General features: G+C 62.1%; 1 protein-coding gene across 5 annotated transcripts; it reads left to right on the top strand.

The window, feature by feature from the left end:
• Nucleotides 1-716: 716 nt before the first annotated feature.
• Nucleotides 717-14,687, top strand: GPAA1 (glycosylphosphatidylinositol anchor attachment 1). Of its 5 annotated transcripts, none has more exons than XM_054398634.1 (12): nucleotides 717-790; nucleotides 1,239-1,418; nucleotides 1,998-2,109; nucleotides 2,534-2,681; nucleotides 3,323-3,424; nucleotides 4,350-4,546; nucleotides 6,176-6,372; nucleotides 11,072-11,225; nucleotides 11,312-11,342; nucleotides 12,053-12,287; nucleotides 13,174-13,344; nucleotides 13,996-14,687. In XM_054398634.1, the coding sequence occupies exons 1-12, from the start codon at nucleotides 717-719 to the stop codon at nucleotides 14,237-14,239; spliced, it is 1,845 nt and encodes a 614-aa protein (XP_054254609.1). In that variant the 3' UTR covers nucleotides 14,240-14,687. The 5 variants fall into 5 exon arrangements, with proteins under 5 accessions (XP_054254609.1, XP_054254605.1, XP_054254604.1 ...); XM_054398630.1 differs by having other exon boundaries at nucleotides 11,312-11,364; nucleotides 12,033-12,287; XM_054398629.1 differs by having other exon boundaries at nucleotides 11,312-11,367; nucleotides 12,033-12,287.
• The last annotated feature ends 73 nt before the right edge of the window (nucleotides 14,688-14,760 follow it).

Raw genomic sequence — 14,760 nt, 5'->3', positions numbered from 1 at the left:
TGGCCTTGGTCAGCCTCCTCCCATTGGCCTCCCCCAGCCAGCCTGGCCAGGGCTCTGGGGAGCCTCAAACTCTCTGCAGAACCCCTGACTCCCAGCAGACGCCCAGATCACCCCTACCCCCCCTAGCACCACTACCCCATCGCCATGTTCAGAGCCGAGCGATATCACTAGGCTCCTCCTCTCGGCCTGGCCTGGCCCTGCCCAGCCCGTTTCGTTCCGCGATCGATTGAGCGGCCTCGGGCCTTTGCCGGCGCCGGGACCCGCAGGTTCGGGGGAACAGGGGAACCGCGGGGGCTCGGACCGGGGCAGGGGTTGTGTGCGGCTGGCACGCATCCGTGGGGTCCATACAGGGCTTGGACGGGGCCGTGTGGGGCCGCAATGGGTACTGTGGGGTGGGTACTGGACGTGGGGTGGGGAAAGGGCTGGGGGCGATGTGGGCACTGTAGAGTGGGTACTGGGCATGGGGTGGGGAAGGGGCTGGGGGCGATGTGGGCACTGTGGGGTGGGTACTGGTCGTGGGGTGGGGAAGGGGCTGGGGGCGATGTGGGTACTGTGGGGTGGGGAAGGGGCTGGGGGCGATATGGGCACTGGGGAAGCCCTAGGGGGTGCCCGGATGGCTCCGTGGCTGTGGGGTGCCCATGGGGCCAGCCCCGCAGTACCGGTGGGAACTTTGTCCTCCTCCTGTGCGCCCCGCCCCCCACAGCCCAGTGCCAGCCATGGGGCTGCTCTCGGACCCCCACTGCCGTCGGGCCCTGGCCCACCTCATCCAGCGCCTCAACACTCCGCTCTGGTGAGTGCTGGCCTGGGCGGGGGGTGTCCCCCAACCCCCTGAACACCCCCAGTCTGCGTCTGTGCCCCATACCACAGCACACCCAACCCCTGGTCCCCCTAAGTCTGCTTCTGTGTCCAACCCCCTACCAGTGCTCTGTGCTACGTGCTGGGGCTGTGCTGGTTCCTGGATGTGCCCCGAGCCCTGAACCCCCTCAATCTGCCTCTGTGTCCCCCTTTCCCAGGGCCCTGTGCTACGTGCTGGGACTGTGCTGGTTCCTGGGGGTGCCCCAACCCCCTCAACCCCTCACGTCTCCTTCTGTACCCCATTTCTGAGTGCCCTGAGCTACATGTTGGGGCTGTGCTGGTTCCTGGGGTGCCCCAACCCCCTGAACACCCCCAGTCTGCTTCTCTACCCCCCCACAGCACCCCAACCCCTGACCCCCACCAATCTGCTTCTGCTTTCCCAGTGCCCTGAGCTACATGCTGGGGCTGTGCTGGTTCCTGGCCCTGGCCTGGCCCCCGCTGGCCCCCCAAACCTACATCTCTGAGAATGCCCTGGGCTCCACCATGGTGCAGGAGCAGTTCCCCCTGGGTGCCCGTGCCCTCGCCTATGCCCGCCAGTTTGGGGGGCACAAGAAGAAAGCAGGGTGAGGCCTGGGAGGGGCAGTGGGTTGCAGGTGGCATGGGACCAAGGGAGGGGTTTGGGGGGCGTTTGAGACCATAGAGGGGGTTTGGGGAGTACATGGGAGGCGGTTTGGGGGTGTTTGATTCTCCTGGGAAGAACCTTGGGGGCTTTAGGGATCCATGGGAAGAGAGTTGAGGCCCATAAGGGAGGGCTTGGGGGTGTTTGGGCCTCCTGGGAGGGGGTTGGGGGGCATTTGGCCTGCTATGGGGAGGTTTGTGGGTCCCATGGAGGGTCTGGGGTGCTGTGGTGGGGTTCTGGGTTGCTATGGGGAGGGGGTTGGAGGGTGTTTGGTCCCATGGGAAGGTCTGGGGTTCAGTGGTGAATCTGGGGTGCCATGGGGGAGTTCTGGGGTGCCCTGATGGGGTTTTGGGGTGCCCCTGCAGCGGGATGCCTGTGCAGTGGCTGGAGCAGACGCTGTGTGGTTCTGGGGTGCCCTGATGGGGTTTTGGGGTGCCCCTGCAGCGGGATGCCTGTGCAGTGGCTGGAGCAGACGCTGTGTGGTTCTGGGGTGCCCTGATGGGGTTTTGGGGTGCCCCTGCAGCGGGATGCCTGTGCAGTGGCTGGAGCAGACGCTGTGGGAGCTGGGGCTGGAGGTTCACCGGCAGAGCTTCTCCCGCACCCTGCCCTTCCCCGACGAGACGCGGGAGCGATACGTACGGACCCCCTGCCGCCCCCCACACAGCCCCAGCACCCCCAGATCCCCGTCTGGAGGGTCCTGAGCCCACCCAAGCCTCCTTCCTGGGCATTCCCTGCCCACAAAACTCCACCCAGAGGGTTCTGAGCCCACTGAAAACCCCTTCCTGGGTGTCCTGTACCCCCCAAACCCCATCCCAGAAGGTGCTGTGCCAACCCCAAACCCCCATCCTGGGTGTCCTGTATCCTTCAACCCCCATCCCAGGTGTCCTTTGCCCCTGCCAAACCCCCATCCTGGGTGTCTCGTACCCCCCAAACCCCCATCCTAGGCATCCTGGGCCCCCCAAACCCTATCCCAGAGGGTCCTGTGCCCCCCCAACCCTCATCCTAGGCATCCTGGGCCCCCCAAATCCCCTGGGGTGCTGAGCCCCTGTGCCCCCACAGATGGTGCATGGCACCAACGTGTATGGGATCCTGCGGGCACCGCGGGCAGCCAGCACCGAGGCACTGGTGCTGAGTGTGCCCTGCAGCCCTGGCACCCAAAACAACCAGGCCGTGGGACTGATGCTGGCACTTGCTGCCTACTTCCGAGGTGAGGCCCTGGGGGCGGCACTGGCACCAGTCTCGAGGGGGCACTGGGGTGGTGGGGAACCAGCAGCTGGCAGCTCCCAAGGGGCTCTGGCTGTTTGGAAGGAGGGCAGCATCAGGAGAGGGCTGTGCCAGGCTGTGCCAAGGCTGTACTGGGCTCCACAGGGGCTGCGCTGGACTTTACTGGGATAGGGACTGGGTTCCACTGAGACTATACCGGTCTCTGCCAAGGATGTGCCAGGGCTGCTCTAGGCTATGCTGGACTTTGCCAGAGCAGGGAATGGGAACTAGAGCTGTGCCAGGCTCTGCTAAGGCTGTTCTGGGCTTTACTGGTGCAGAGACTGGGCACCAGGCTGTGCTGGGGCTGTACCAGGCACTGGGGCAGGAACTGCTCTTCATTGGGGCTGTGCCAAGCTCTGCTGGCCAGGGACCAGGCTCTGCTGGGACTGTGCTGGGCACCAGGGCAGGGACTGGGCTGTACCAGAGCTGCACCAGGCTCTGCTAGGACTCCTCTGGTGCTGTGCCAGGCTCAGCTGGTGCTGAATCAGGCTCCAATGGCATAAGGACCAGGTTCTAATGGGGCTGTGCTGGGCACCAGCAGGACTGTGCCAGGCTATGCCCATGCCAGCTTGCTGTTGCTTCCAGAGCAGATCTACTGGGCCAAGGACATCATCTTCCTGGTGACGGAGCACGACCTGCTGGGCACTGAGGCCTGGCTGGAGGCCTACCATGACATCAACCTTACTGGTGAGATGCCAGGGGCACAGGGGGGTGGGGTGCCAGGGGGCTGAGGTACCGGGGGGCTGGGCTGCTGGAGGAGCAGGGTGCCTTGAGCCAGGGGTCTAGGGTGCCCTAGTGCCAAAGTGTCAGGATTCTGGGGTGTCAAGGTGCCAGGGTGTCAGGGTGCCATGATGCCATGGGTCAGAGTGTCAGGGTGCTGTGGTGCCAGGATATCTAGGTGTCACAGTGCCAGGATGTCAGAATGCTGTGATGCCAGGGTTCTGGAGTGCCATGATGCTGGGGTGTCAAGGTGCCAGGGTGTTGGGGTGCCATGATCTGGGGTGCCGTGGTGCCAGGGTGTTGGGGTGCCATGATCTGGGGTGCCGTGGTGCCAGGGTACCGGGTGCCATGGTCTGGGGTGCCGTGGTGCCAGGGTACCGGGTGGCATGATCTGGGGCACGAAGGTTCCGCGGTGCCAGGGTACTGGGGTGCCATGATCTGGGGTGCCGCGGTGCCAGGGTGTGGGGGTGCCATGGTCTGGGGTGCCGTGGTGCCAGGGTGTTGGGGTGCCATGATCTGGGGTGCTGCGGTGCCAGGGTACCGGGTGCCATGGTCTGGGGTGCCGTGGTGCCAGGGTGTGGGGGTGCCATGATCTGGGGTGCCGTGGTGCCAGGGTACCGGGTGGCATGATGTGGGGCACGAAGGTTCCGCGGTGCCAGGGTACTGGGGTGCCATGATCTGGGGTGGCGCGGTGCCAGGGTACCAGGTGCCATGATCTGGGGTGGCGCGGTGCCAGGGTACTGGGTGCCATGATCTGGGGTGCCGTGGTGCCAGGGTACCGGGTGGCATGATCTGGGGCACGAAGGTTCCGCGGTGCCAGGGTACTGGGTGCCATGATCTGGGGCGCGAAGGTTGCGCGGTGCCGGGGCACTGAGGCGCTGTGTGCCCGCAGAGGTGCAGAGCTCGGGCACGCCGGGCCGGGCGGGTGCCATCCAGGCGGCCATCGCGCTGGAGCTGAGCAGTGATGTGGTGACCAGCTTCGATGTGGCTGTGGAGGGCCTCAACGGGCAGCTGCCCAACCTCGACCTTCTCAACCTCTTCCACGCCTTCTGCCAGAAGAACGGACTCCTCTGCACCATCCAGGGCAAGGTGAGCAGCCTGGCACCTCCTGCCACACCTTCCCTCAGCTGGCCACCAGGGCTTGGACGAGCGATGGGGCAAGGGCCTCAGGGTTGTGCCAGCAGACGGTCATGGAATGGGTTGGGGTGGAGAAGACCTCTCAAGTTAAGTCCAAGCGTTTCCCTGGCACTGCCAGGGCACCACCAACCCATGGCCTTTCACTACATCTCCATGGCCCAGAAACCTCTTTGAGCTCATGGAGTCCAAATACTGCCCCAGCACTGCCAGGGCACCACCAACCCGTGGCCCTCAGCACCACATCTCCATGGCTTTAGGCACCTGAGGACATGGTTTGGTGGTGCCCTGGCAGTGCTGGGTTAATGGTTGGACTTGATGGTCCTGAGGGTCTTTTGCTGTCTCCATGATCAATCACTCAAGGACAACAATCAATCACTGGTGGTCATGCTGTGGTTGTATGATCATCAGGCAGTGGTTCGATGATCCTCACATCACTCAACAGTTTGATGTTTGCTCAATGGTTTGAAGGTCACTCCTGGTGAGATGACCACACGGTGGTTTGGTGGTGATCACACAATGGTTTGACAACCACACGGTGGTTCTGTGCCCAGCACGCAATGGTTCCATGCCCATCATCCAATGGTTTGGTGTTGGCTTGATGGTTTGGTGACCACCATGGTTCAATGACTGTCACACAATGGTTTGATAACCACATGGTGCTTCACTGACCACCACTTGATGGTGGTTGGGTGACCATGTGATGGTCACTCTCTGGTGCTCTGACCGGGCAGTGATGGTCACTCTCTGGTTCTGTGACTGGGCAGTGATGGTCGCTCTCTGGTGCTCTGACCGGGCAGTGATGGTCACTCTCTGGTGCTCTGACTGGGCAGTGATGGTCACTCTCTGGTGCTCTGACCGGGCAGTGATGGTCACTCTCTGGTTCTGTGACCGGGCAGTGATGGTCACTCTCTGGTGCTCTGACTGGGCAGTGATGGTCACTCTCTGGTTCTGTGACTGGGCAGTGATGGTCGCTCTCTGGTGCTCTGACTGGGCAGTGATGGTCACTCTCTGGTGCTCTGACCGGGCAGTGATGGTCACTCTCTGGTGCTCTGACCGGGCAGTGATGGTCACTCTCTGGTGCTCTGACTGGGCAGTGATGGTCACTCTCTGGTTCTGTGACTGGGCAGTGATGGTCACTCTCTGGTGCTCTGACCGGGCAGTGATGGTCACTCTCTGGTGCTCTGACCGGGCAGTGATGGTCACTCTCTGGTTCTGTGACTGGGCAGTGATGGTCGCTCTCTGGTGCTCTGACTGGGCAGTGATGGTCACTCTCTGGTGCTCTGACCGGGCAGTGATGGTCACTCTCTGGTGCTCTGACCGGGCAGTGATGGTCACTCTCTGGTGCTCTGACTGGGCAGTGATGGTCACTCTCTGGTTCTGTGACTGGGCAGTGATGGTCACTCTCTGGTGCTCTGACCGGGCAGTGATGGTCACTCTCTGGTTCTGTGACTGGGCAGTGATGGTCACTCTCTGGTGCTGTGACCGGGCAGTGATGGTCACTCTCTGGTTCTGTGACTGGGCAGTGATGGTCACTCTCTGGTGCTGTGACCGGGCAGTGATGGTCACTCTCTGGTTCCACAGCTGCCACACTCGGACTGGGAGTCGCTGCCTGGCTATGCCCACAGCCTGCAGACACTGGCACTGATGGTGCTGGCGCAGGCCTCGGGGCGCCCGCGGGGGGACCATGGCCTCTTCCTGCGCTACCGCGTGCAGGCCCTCACCCTGCGCGGCATCAACAGCTTCCGGCAGAGCAAGCATGGCATGGCTGCTGTCGGCAGGTACCTGGGGGGGCACCTGGGCGGGGGGCACCTGGGGAGGGGGGCACCTGGGGAGGGAGGCACAGGGTGCTCCTTGGGGTCAGGGAGACACTGGCACTCCTTCCTGCGGTGAGACTGGGGGCGCTCTCCAGAGTAGGGGCACAACAGAGGGGCTCTCTTCAAAGTGGGGGGACAGCCAAGGGGCTCTTCTGGTGTGGGGACACCAGAGGGGCTGGTATGGTGTGGGGACACCAGAGGAGCTGGTATGGCGTGGGGACACCAGAGGAGCTGGTATGGTGTGGGGACAGCAGAGGGGCTGGTATGGCGTGGGGACACCAGAGGGGCTGGTATGGTGTGGGGACAGCAGAGGGACTGGTATGGTGTGGGGACAGCAGAGGGACTGGTATGGTGTGGGGACAGCAGAGGAGCTGGTATGGTGTGGGGACAGCAGAGGGACTGGTATGGCGTGGGGACAGCAGAGGGACTGGTATGGTGTGGGGACAGCAGAGGGGCTGGTATGGTGTGGGGACAGCAGAGGGGCTGGTATGGTGTGGGGACAGCAGAGGGGCTGGTATGGTGTGGGGACAGCAGAGGGACTGGTATGGTGTGGGGACAGCAGAGGAGCTGGTATGGTGTGGGGACAGCAGAGGGACTGGTATGGTGTGGGGACAGCAGAGGAGCTGGTATGGTGTGGGGACAGCAGAGGGACTGGTATGGTGTGGGGACAGCAGAGGGACTGGTATGGTGTGGGGACAGCAGAGGGACTGGTATGGTGTGGGGACAGCAGAGGGGCTGGTATGGTGTGGGGACAGCAGAGGGCTGGTATGGTGTGGGGACAGCAGAGGGACTGGTATGGTGTGGGGACAGCAGAGGGCTGGTATGGTGTGGGGACAGCAGAGGGACTGGTATGGTGTGGGGACAGCAGAGGAGCTGGTATGGTGTGGGGACAGCAGAGGGGCTGGTATGGTGTGGGGACAGCAGAGGGACTGGTATGGTGTGGGGACAGCAGAGGGACTGGTATGGTGTGGGGACAGCAGAGGGGCTGGTATGGTGTGGGGACAGCAGAGGGACTGGTATGGTGTGGGGACAGCAGAGGGACTGGTATGGTGTGGGGACAGCAGAGGGACTGGTATGGTGTGGGGACAGCAGAGGGGCTGGTATGGTGTGGGGACAGCAGAGGGACTGGTATGGTGTGGGGACAGCAGAGGGACTGGTATGGTGTGGGGACACAGAGGGCTGGTATGGTGTGGGGACAGCAGAGGGGCTGGTATGGTGTGGGGACAGCAGAGGGACTGGTATGGTGTGGGGACAGCAGAGGGACTGGTATGGTGTGGGGACAGCAGAGGGGCTGGTATGGTGTGGGGACAGCAGAGGGACTGGTATGGTGTGGGGACAGCAGAGGAGCTGGTATGGTGTGGGGACAGCAGAGGGACTGGTATGGTGTGGGGACACTAGAGGAGCTGGTATGGTGTGGGGACAGCAGAGGGACTGGTATGGTGTGGGGACAGCAGAGGGACTGGTATGGTGTGGGGACAGCAGAGGAGCTGGTATGGTGTGGGGACAGCAGAGGGACTGGTATGGTGTGGGGACAGCAGAGGGACTGGTATGGTGTGGGGACAGCAGAGGAGCTGGTATGGTGTGGGGACAGCAGAGGGACTGGTATGGTGTGGGGACAGCAGAGGGACTGGTATGGTGTGGGGACAGCAGAGGGACTGGTATGGTGTGGGGACAGCAGAGGGCTGGTATGGTGTGGGGACAGCAGAGGGACTGGTATGGTGTGGGGACACTAGAGGAGCTGGTATGGTGTGGGGACAGCAGAGGGACTGGTATGGTGTGGGGACAGCAGAGGGACTGGTATGGTGTGGGGACAGCAGAGGGACTGGTATGGTGTGGGGACAGCAGAGGGACTGGTATGGTGTGGGGACAGCAGAGGGACTGGTATGGTGTGGGGACAGCAGAGGGACTGGTATGGTGTGGGGACAGCAGAGGGAGCTGGTATGGCGTGGGGACAGCAGAGGGACTGGTATGGTGTGGGGACAGCAGAGGGACTGGTATGGTGTGGGGACAGCAGAGGGACTGGTATGGTGTGGGGACAGCAGAGGGACTGGTATGGTGTGGGGACACTAGAGGAGCTGGTATGGTGTGGGGACAGCAGAGGGACTGGTATGGTGTGGGGACAGCAGAGGGACTGGTATGGTGTGGGGACAGCAGAGGGACTGGTATGGTGTGGGGACAGCAGAGGGACTGGTATGGTGTGGGGACAGCAGAGGGACTGGTATGGTGTGGGGACAGCAGAGGGACTGGTATGGTGTGGGGACAGCAGAGGGACTGGTATGGTGTGGGGACAGCAGAGGGACTGGTATGGTGTGGGGACAGCAGAGGGACTGGTATGGTGTGGGGACAGCAGAGGGACTGGTATGGTGTGGGGACAGCAGAGGGACTGGTATGGTGTGGGGACAGCAGAGGAGCTGGTATGGTGTGGGGACAGCAGAGGGACTGGTATGGTGTGGGGACAGCAGAGGGACTGGTATGGTGTGGGGACAGCAGAGGAGCTGGTATGGTGTGGGGACAGCAGAGGGACTGGTATGGTGTGGGGACAGCAGAGGGACTGGTATGGTGTGGGGACAGCTAGAGGAGCTGGTATGGTGTGGGGACAGCAGAGGGACTGGTATGGTGTGGGGACAGCAGAGGGACTGGTATGGTGTGGGGACAGCAGAGGAGCTGGTATGGTGTGGGGACAGCAGAGGGACTGGTATGGTGTGGGGACAGCAGAGGGACTGGTATGGTGTGGGGACAGCAGAGGAGCTGGTATGGTGTGGGGACAGCAGAGGGACTGGTATGGTGTGGGGACACTAGAGGAGCTGGTATGGTGTGGGGACAGCAGAGGGACTGGTATGGTGTGGGGACAGCAGAGGGACTGGTATGGTGTGGGGACACTAGAGGAGCTGGTATGGTGTGGGGACAGCAGAGGGACTGGTATGGTGTGGGGACAGCAGAGGGACTGGTATGGTGTGGGGACAGCAGAGGGCTGGTATGGTGTGGGGACAGCAGAGGGACTGGTATGGTGTGGGGACAGCAGAGGGACTGGTATGGTGTGGGGACAGCAGAGGGACTGGTATGGTGTGGGGACAGCAGAGGGGCTGGTATGGTGTGGGGACAGCAGAGGGACTGGTATGGTGTGGGGACAGCAGAGGGACTGGTATGGTGTGGGGACAGCAGAGGGACTGGTATGGTGTGGGGACAGCAGAGGGGCTGGTATGGTGTGGGGACAGCAGAGGGACTGGTATGGTGTGGGGACAGCAGAGGGACTGGTATGGTGTGGGGACAGCAGAGGGACTGGTATGGTGTGGGGACAGCAGAGGGGCTGGTATGGTGTGGGGACAGCAGAGGGACTGGTATGGTGTGGGGACAGCAGAGGGACTGGTATGGTGTGGGGACAGCAGAGGGGCTGGTATGGTGTGGGGACAGCAGAGGGACTGGTATGGTGTGGGGACACTAGAGGAGCTGGTATGGTGTGGGGACAGCAGAGGGACTGGTATGGTGTGGGGACAGCAGAGGGACTGGTATGGTGTGGGGACAGCAGAGGGACTGGTATGGTGTGGGGACAGCAGAGGGGCTGGTATGGTGTGGGGACAGCAGAGGGACTGGTATGGTGTGGGGACAGCAGAGGGACTGGTATGGTGTGGGGACAGCAGAGGGACTGGTATGGTGTGGGGACAGCAGAGGGACTGGTATGGTGTGGGGACAGCAGAGGGACTGGTATGGTGTGGGGACAGCAGAGGGACTGGTATGGTGTGGGGACAGCAGAGGGACTGGTATGGTGTGGGGACAGCAGAGGAGCTGGTATGGTGTGGGGACAGCAGAGGAGCTGGTATGGTGTGGGGACAGCAGAGGGACTGGTATGGTGTGGGGACAGCAGAGGAGCTGGTATGGTGTGGGGACAGCAGAGGGACTGGTATGGTGTGGGGACAGCAGAGGGGCTGGTATGGTGTGGGGACAGCAGAGGGACTGGTATGGTGTGGGGACAGCAGAGGGGCTGGTATGGTGTGGGGACAGCAGAGGGACTGGTATGGTGTGGGGACAGCAGAGGGACTGGTATGGTGTGGGGACAGCAGAGGGGCTCTTACCGCTGGGGGACATCGAAGGGCTCTTACAGTAGGACGACACAGAGGGGGGCCCTCCTAAAGGTGGCAAGATTCCAGGGGGTCTTCTCTCAGGGTGGGGGACACTGGGACCTCTCCCTGGGGTGAGTCTGGGAACGCTCCCCAGGGCAGGGGCACAGCAGAGGGACTCTTCCCAGGGTGGGGGGACTCTGAGATCCCTCCATGGGGTGAGACTAGGGGTTGTCTCCAGGGTAGGGGTACCCCAGTGGGGCTCTTCTCACAGTGGGGGACATCAGAGAGTCTCCATGGGGCAGGGAGGTGCCAAGGGGACACCTGGAGGGGATCTTCTCAGAGTTGGGAGACACCAAAGGATCTTCTCCCAGGGTGGGGGGACACTCTGGGGTGATACTGGGGGCTCTCCCATGGTGGAGGGACACTGGAAAGGCTCTTCTCAAGGTGGGGGGATGCCAGAGGGTCTGTCCCCAGGGTGGGAGGACACTGGGAGCTCTCCCTGGGACAGTATCAAGGAGACACCAGGGGGATCTCGCCATAGGGTGGGGGGTTGGGGTTGGGTTGGGGGTGTCCTGTGGTGAGCACCTCCCTGATGATGTCCTCAGGACCCTGGAGGGAATGTTCCGGAAGCTCAACAACCTGCTGGAGAGGCTCCACCAGTCCTACTTCTTCTACCTGCTGCCCTCCCTGTCTCGCTTCGTCTCCATTGGCCTCTACATGCCAGCCTTCGGCTTCCTCCTGCTGGTCCTGGTCCTGAAGATATCCTTTGAGTGGGGAAGGGGCTGGAGATGGGGGCCAGGGGTAACCAGAGCTGCTCAGAACCTTTCCATGACCTTGCCCATCACGCCCTGGACATCTGGATGAAGCTCAGCAAGAGTGAGACGAGCAGTGGAGAGAGGCTGTGGGATGGAGACCATGCTGCTGAGGAGGTCAGGAGGGTTCTACGCCCCATCCCCACCCCTGTCCTTCTCCTGACCCTTCATGGAGTCCCAGAATTGTGGTTGGAAGAGGCCTCCAAGCTCATAGAGTCCAGCTCCTGACCCAGCACTGCCAGGGCACTACCATACCATGGCCCTCAGCACCACAGCTCCATGGCTTGGAAACCTGTTCAGGCTTGGGGACTCCACCACTGCCCTGGGCAGTCTGGGCCAGGCCTGCACAAGCCTCAAGGGGCAGAAATTGTTCCTCATGGCCAACCTCAACCTCCCCTGGGGCAACCTGAGGCTGCTTCCTCTTGGCCCAATGCTTGGCACAAGAGATCTCAGCCCCACCTGGCTCCAGCCTCCTCTCAGGCACTTGCAGAGTGCCACAAGGTCTCCCCTCAGCCTCCTCTGCTCCAGGCTCCACATTCCCAGGTCCCTCAGCTGCTCCTCACATGTTCTCCAGACTCTTCTTCTCCCGACTCTTCTTTCTTCTCTTTCTGCTCCTCCTGCACTTGGCCTTGGGCAACCTCATCCCATTAGCCAAGGCCCAGCCATCCAGCCTGACCAGATCCTTCTGGAGAGCTTCCAATCCCTCTGGTAGATCCTTCCAACCCTCCAGCAGCTCCTTCCAACCCTCTAGTAGATCCTCAAACCCTCCAGCAGACCCCCACCACCCCAGTGCCACCAGCATCTCCCCACAGGAGGCCCGTCCTGGTTTGCTGGTGCTGGTGCCACCAGTGCTCATCTGCGAGGCTGCTGGCCTCGCCCTCTACCTGCTGCCAGTGCTGGGCCAGCAGGTGGCCACCCAGCACTTCCCGGTGTCCGAGGCCGAGGCCGTGGTCCTCACCATCATTGCCATCTATGTGGCAGGCATGGCCCTGCCCCACAACACCCACAGGTACTTGGCGGGGCTTGATGCAGTCTGTGGGTACTAAGGAAAGGTCTGGGGTGGTCTTTGAGGTGCCACAGAGGGGGTTGGTGGATCTAGGGGGGGGGTTTGGTAGGTCCGTGATGTACCAAGGAGGGGTTTGAGGGAGCCATGAGTACCCAGGAAGGATTTTGTGGAGTCTTTGTAGTGCCACAGAGGGGTTTGGTGGAACTAGGGAAGGCTTTGGTGGGTGTATGAGGTGCTAAGAAAGGGTGTTGGAGGTCCATGGGTAGCTTGGAAGGATTTTGTGAGGTCTTTGAGGTGCCACGGAGGGGTTCGGTGGATCTAAGGAAGGATTTGGTGGGTCCATGGTGTAACAAGGAAGGGTTTGGTGGGGTCTTTGAGGTGCCACCGAGGGGTTTGGTGGATCTAGGGAAGGGTTTGGTGGTTATATAAAGTGCTAAGGAAGGATATGGGTATCTAGGAAGGATTTTGTGAAGTCTTTGAGGTGCCACACAGGGGGTTGGTAGATCTAGGAAGGGCTTTGGTGAATCCATGAGGTGCTGAGGGAGGGTTTTGGAGGTCCATGGAGTGCCAGGAAAGATTTTAGGGGTCTGTGGTGTACCAAAGAAGGGTGTGGTGGGTCCATGGTGAACCAAAGAAGGGTTTGGTGGGTCCATGGGCACCAAGGAGGGATTTGGAGGGGCCTGTGAGGTGCCGCTAAGGGGTTTGGTGGCTCTAGGGAGGGATTTGGTGGGTCCATGAGGTACTAAGGAAGGGTTTTGGTGGGGGTCTTTGAGGTGCCAGGGAGAGGTGTGGGGAGTCCAGGGAGGGATTTGGAGGTCCATGGGGTGCCAGGGAGGAGCTCAGAGCTTCCCAACCCCTGCCCTGATCCCTTCCCCTGTACCCCCTGCAGGGTGCTGCCAGGCGCAGGGGCGGCGCGGGGCTGGCTGGCACTGAAACTGGTGGCACTGGTGGCCCTGGCACTGGTGCTGATGGCCCTGGCCCTGCTCAACTTCTCCTTGGGCTTCCTTCTGGCTGCCACCATGGTGCCCGCTGCCGCCGCCGTGCAGCCCAACGGCCCCAAGTGAGGAGGGGGCACCAGGAGGGCACACACCAAGGGGGTGCCCAGGGTGGGGGATGAGGGGGACTCTCAGGGGGCTGGCACTGGGGGGGTCCTGGAGCTGCTACTTGGCATGGCGGGGGAACCAGCAGCTCACCATGGGGCAGAGGGGTGCCAAGGGAACACCTAGGTGGGGCTCTTCCCATGGTGGGAGGACACGGGGGGGTCTCCCTGGGGCAGGATGATGTCGGGGGGGCTTGTTGAGGTTGGGGGTTGCCAGGGGCTCTCCGTGGAGTGATGCCAAGGAGACACTGAAGGGGTCTCCCCAGCATGATGCCAGGGTGGAGTCTTTCCCTGGATTTAGGGGATGCCAGGGAGGGGGACACTGGGTAGGCTCTGGGGTCTCTCCCCAGGCTGGGGAGACAATGGGGGAGTCTCTCCCTGGGGCAGGTTGTGGGGTGCCAGGGTGTGCCAGGGCCTTTCCTGGGGGCAATGCCAAGGAGATATGGGGGGAGGGGGGTTCTCTCCCTGGGCTCAGGAGATGTCTGGGTGGGGGACACTGGGGGGTGCTCATCGGGGTTGAGGGATGCCAGGGGTTGCCAGGGGTTCTCCCTGGGTTTCAGGGATGGCAGGGGAGCACAGGGAGGGTTCTAATGGTGACCCCTCCCTGCCCAGGGTGCTGCTGGCAGCGGTGCTGGTGCTGGCGACGCCGGCGGTGACGCTGCTGCTGGGCATCTTCCTGGAGCGGGAGCTGCTGGAGGTGCCTGCGGGCGCGGGTGAGGGCTGGCAGCTCTTCCTGGCAGCGCTGGGCGAGGGGCTGCTGCAGCACCACCTCTATGGCTCCTGCCTGTACCCGCTGCTCGCCCTCGGCGTCTACCCCCTCTGGCTGCTGCTCTGGAACGTGCTCTTCTGGAAGTGACCTGTGGGGCTGCTGATGGCCCTGGAAGGACACATGGATGGACACGTGTGCACCGTGGAGGGACCTGGGGATGGGCCCATGGACCATGGACGGACACACTCCCCCTCTGGCTGCTGCTCTGGAACTTGCTCTTCTGGAGTTGGCCTGTGGACAGATCCGTGGACCATGGATGGATAGACAGACCATGGATAGACATATGGATGGAGCCATACCCACTCTGGCTGCTGCTCTGGAACCTGCTCTTCAGGAAGTGGTCCATGGACCATGGATGGACAATGGATCCATGGATGGACCCGCAGACCCATACCCAGTGTGGCTACTGATCTGTAAGGGGCAGAGGGGGGTTTTAGCTGGTCTGTACTGGGCAGAGGGGATCTTTGCTGGTCTGTACTGGACAGAGGAGGTCTTAGCTGGTCTGTACTGGGCAGAGGGGATCTTTGCTGGTCTGTTCTGGGCTCCATTTGTTCTGGGGTATCCGCCCCCTGTCCGTCCCCCGGGTGCAATAAAACCCTGGGCTGTGC

Source organism: Indicator indicator, unplaced genomic scaffold (assembly GCF_027791375.1).
Source record: "Indicator indicator isolate 239-I01 unplaced genomic scaffold, UM_Iind_1.1 iindUn_scaffold_69, whole genome shotgun sequence".
NCBI lineage: Eukaryota > Metazoa > Chordata > Aves > Piciformes > Indicatoridae > Indicator > Indicator indicator.
Note: the sequence above shows the minus strand (reverse complement) of the source record. Positions and strands in the feature narration are given on the sequence as shown.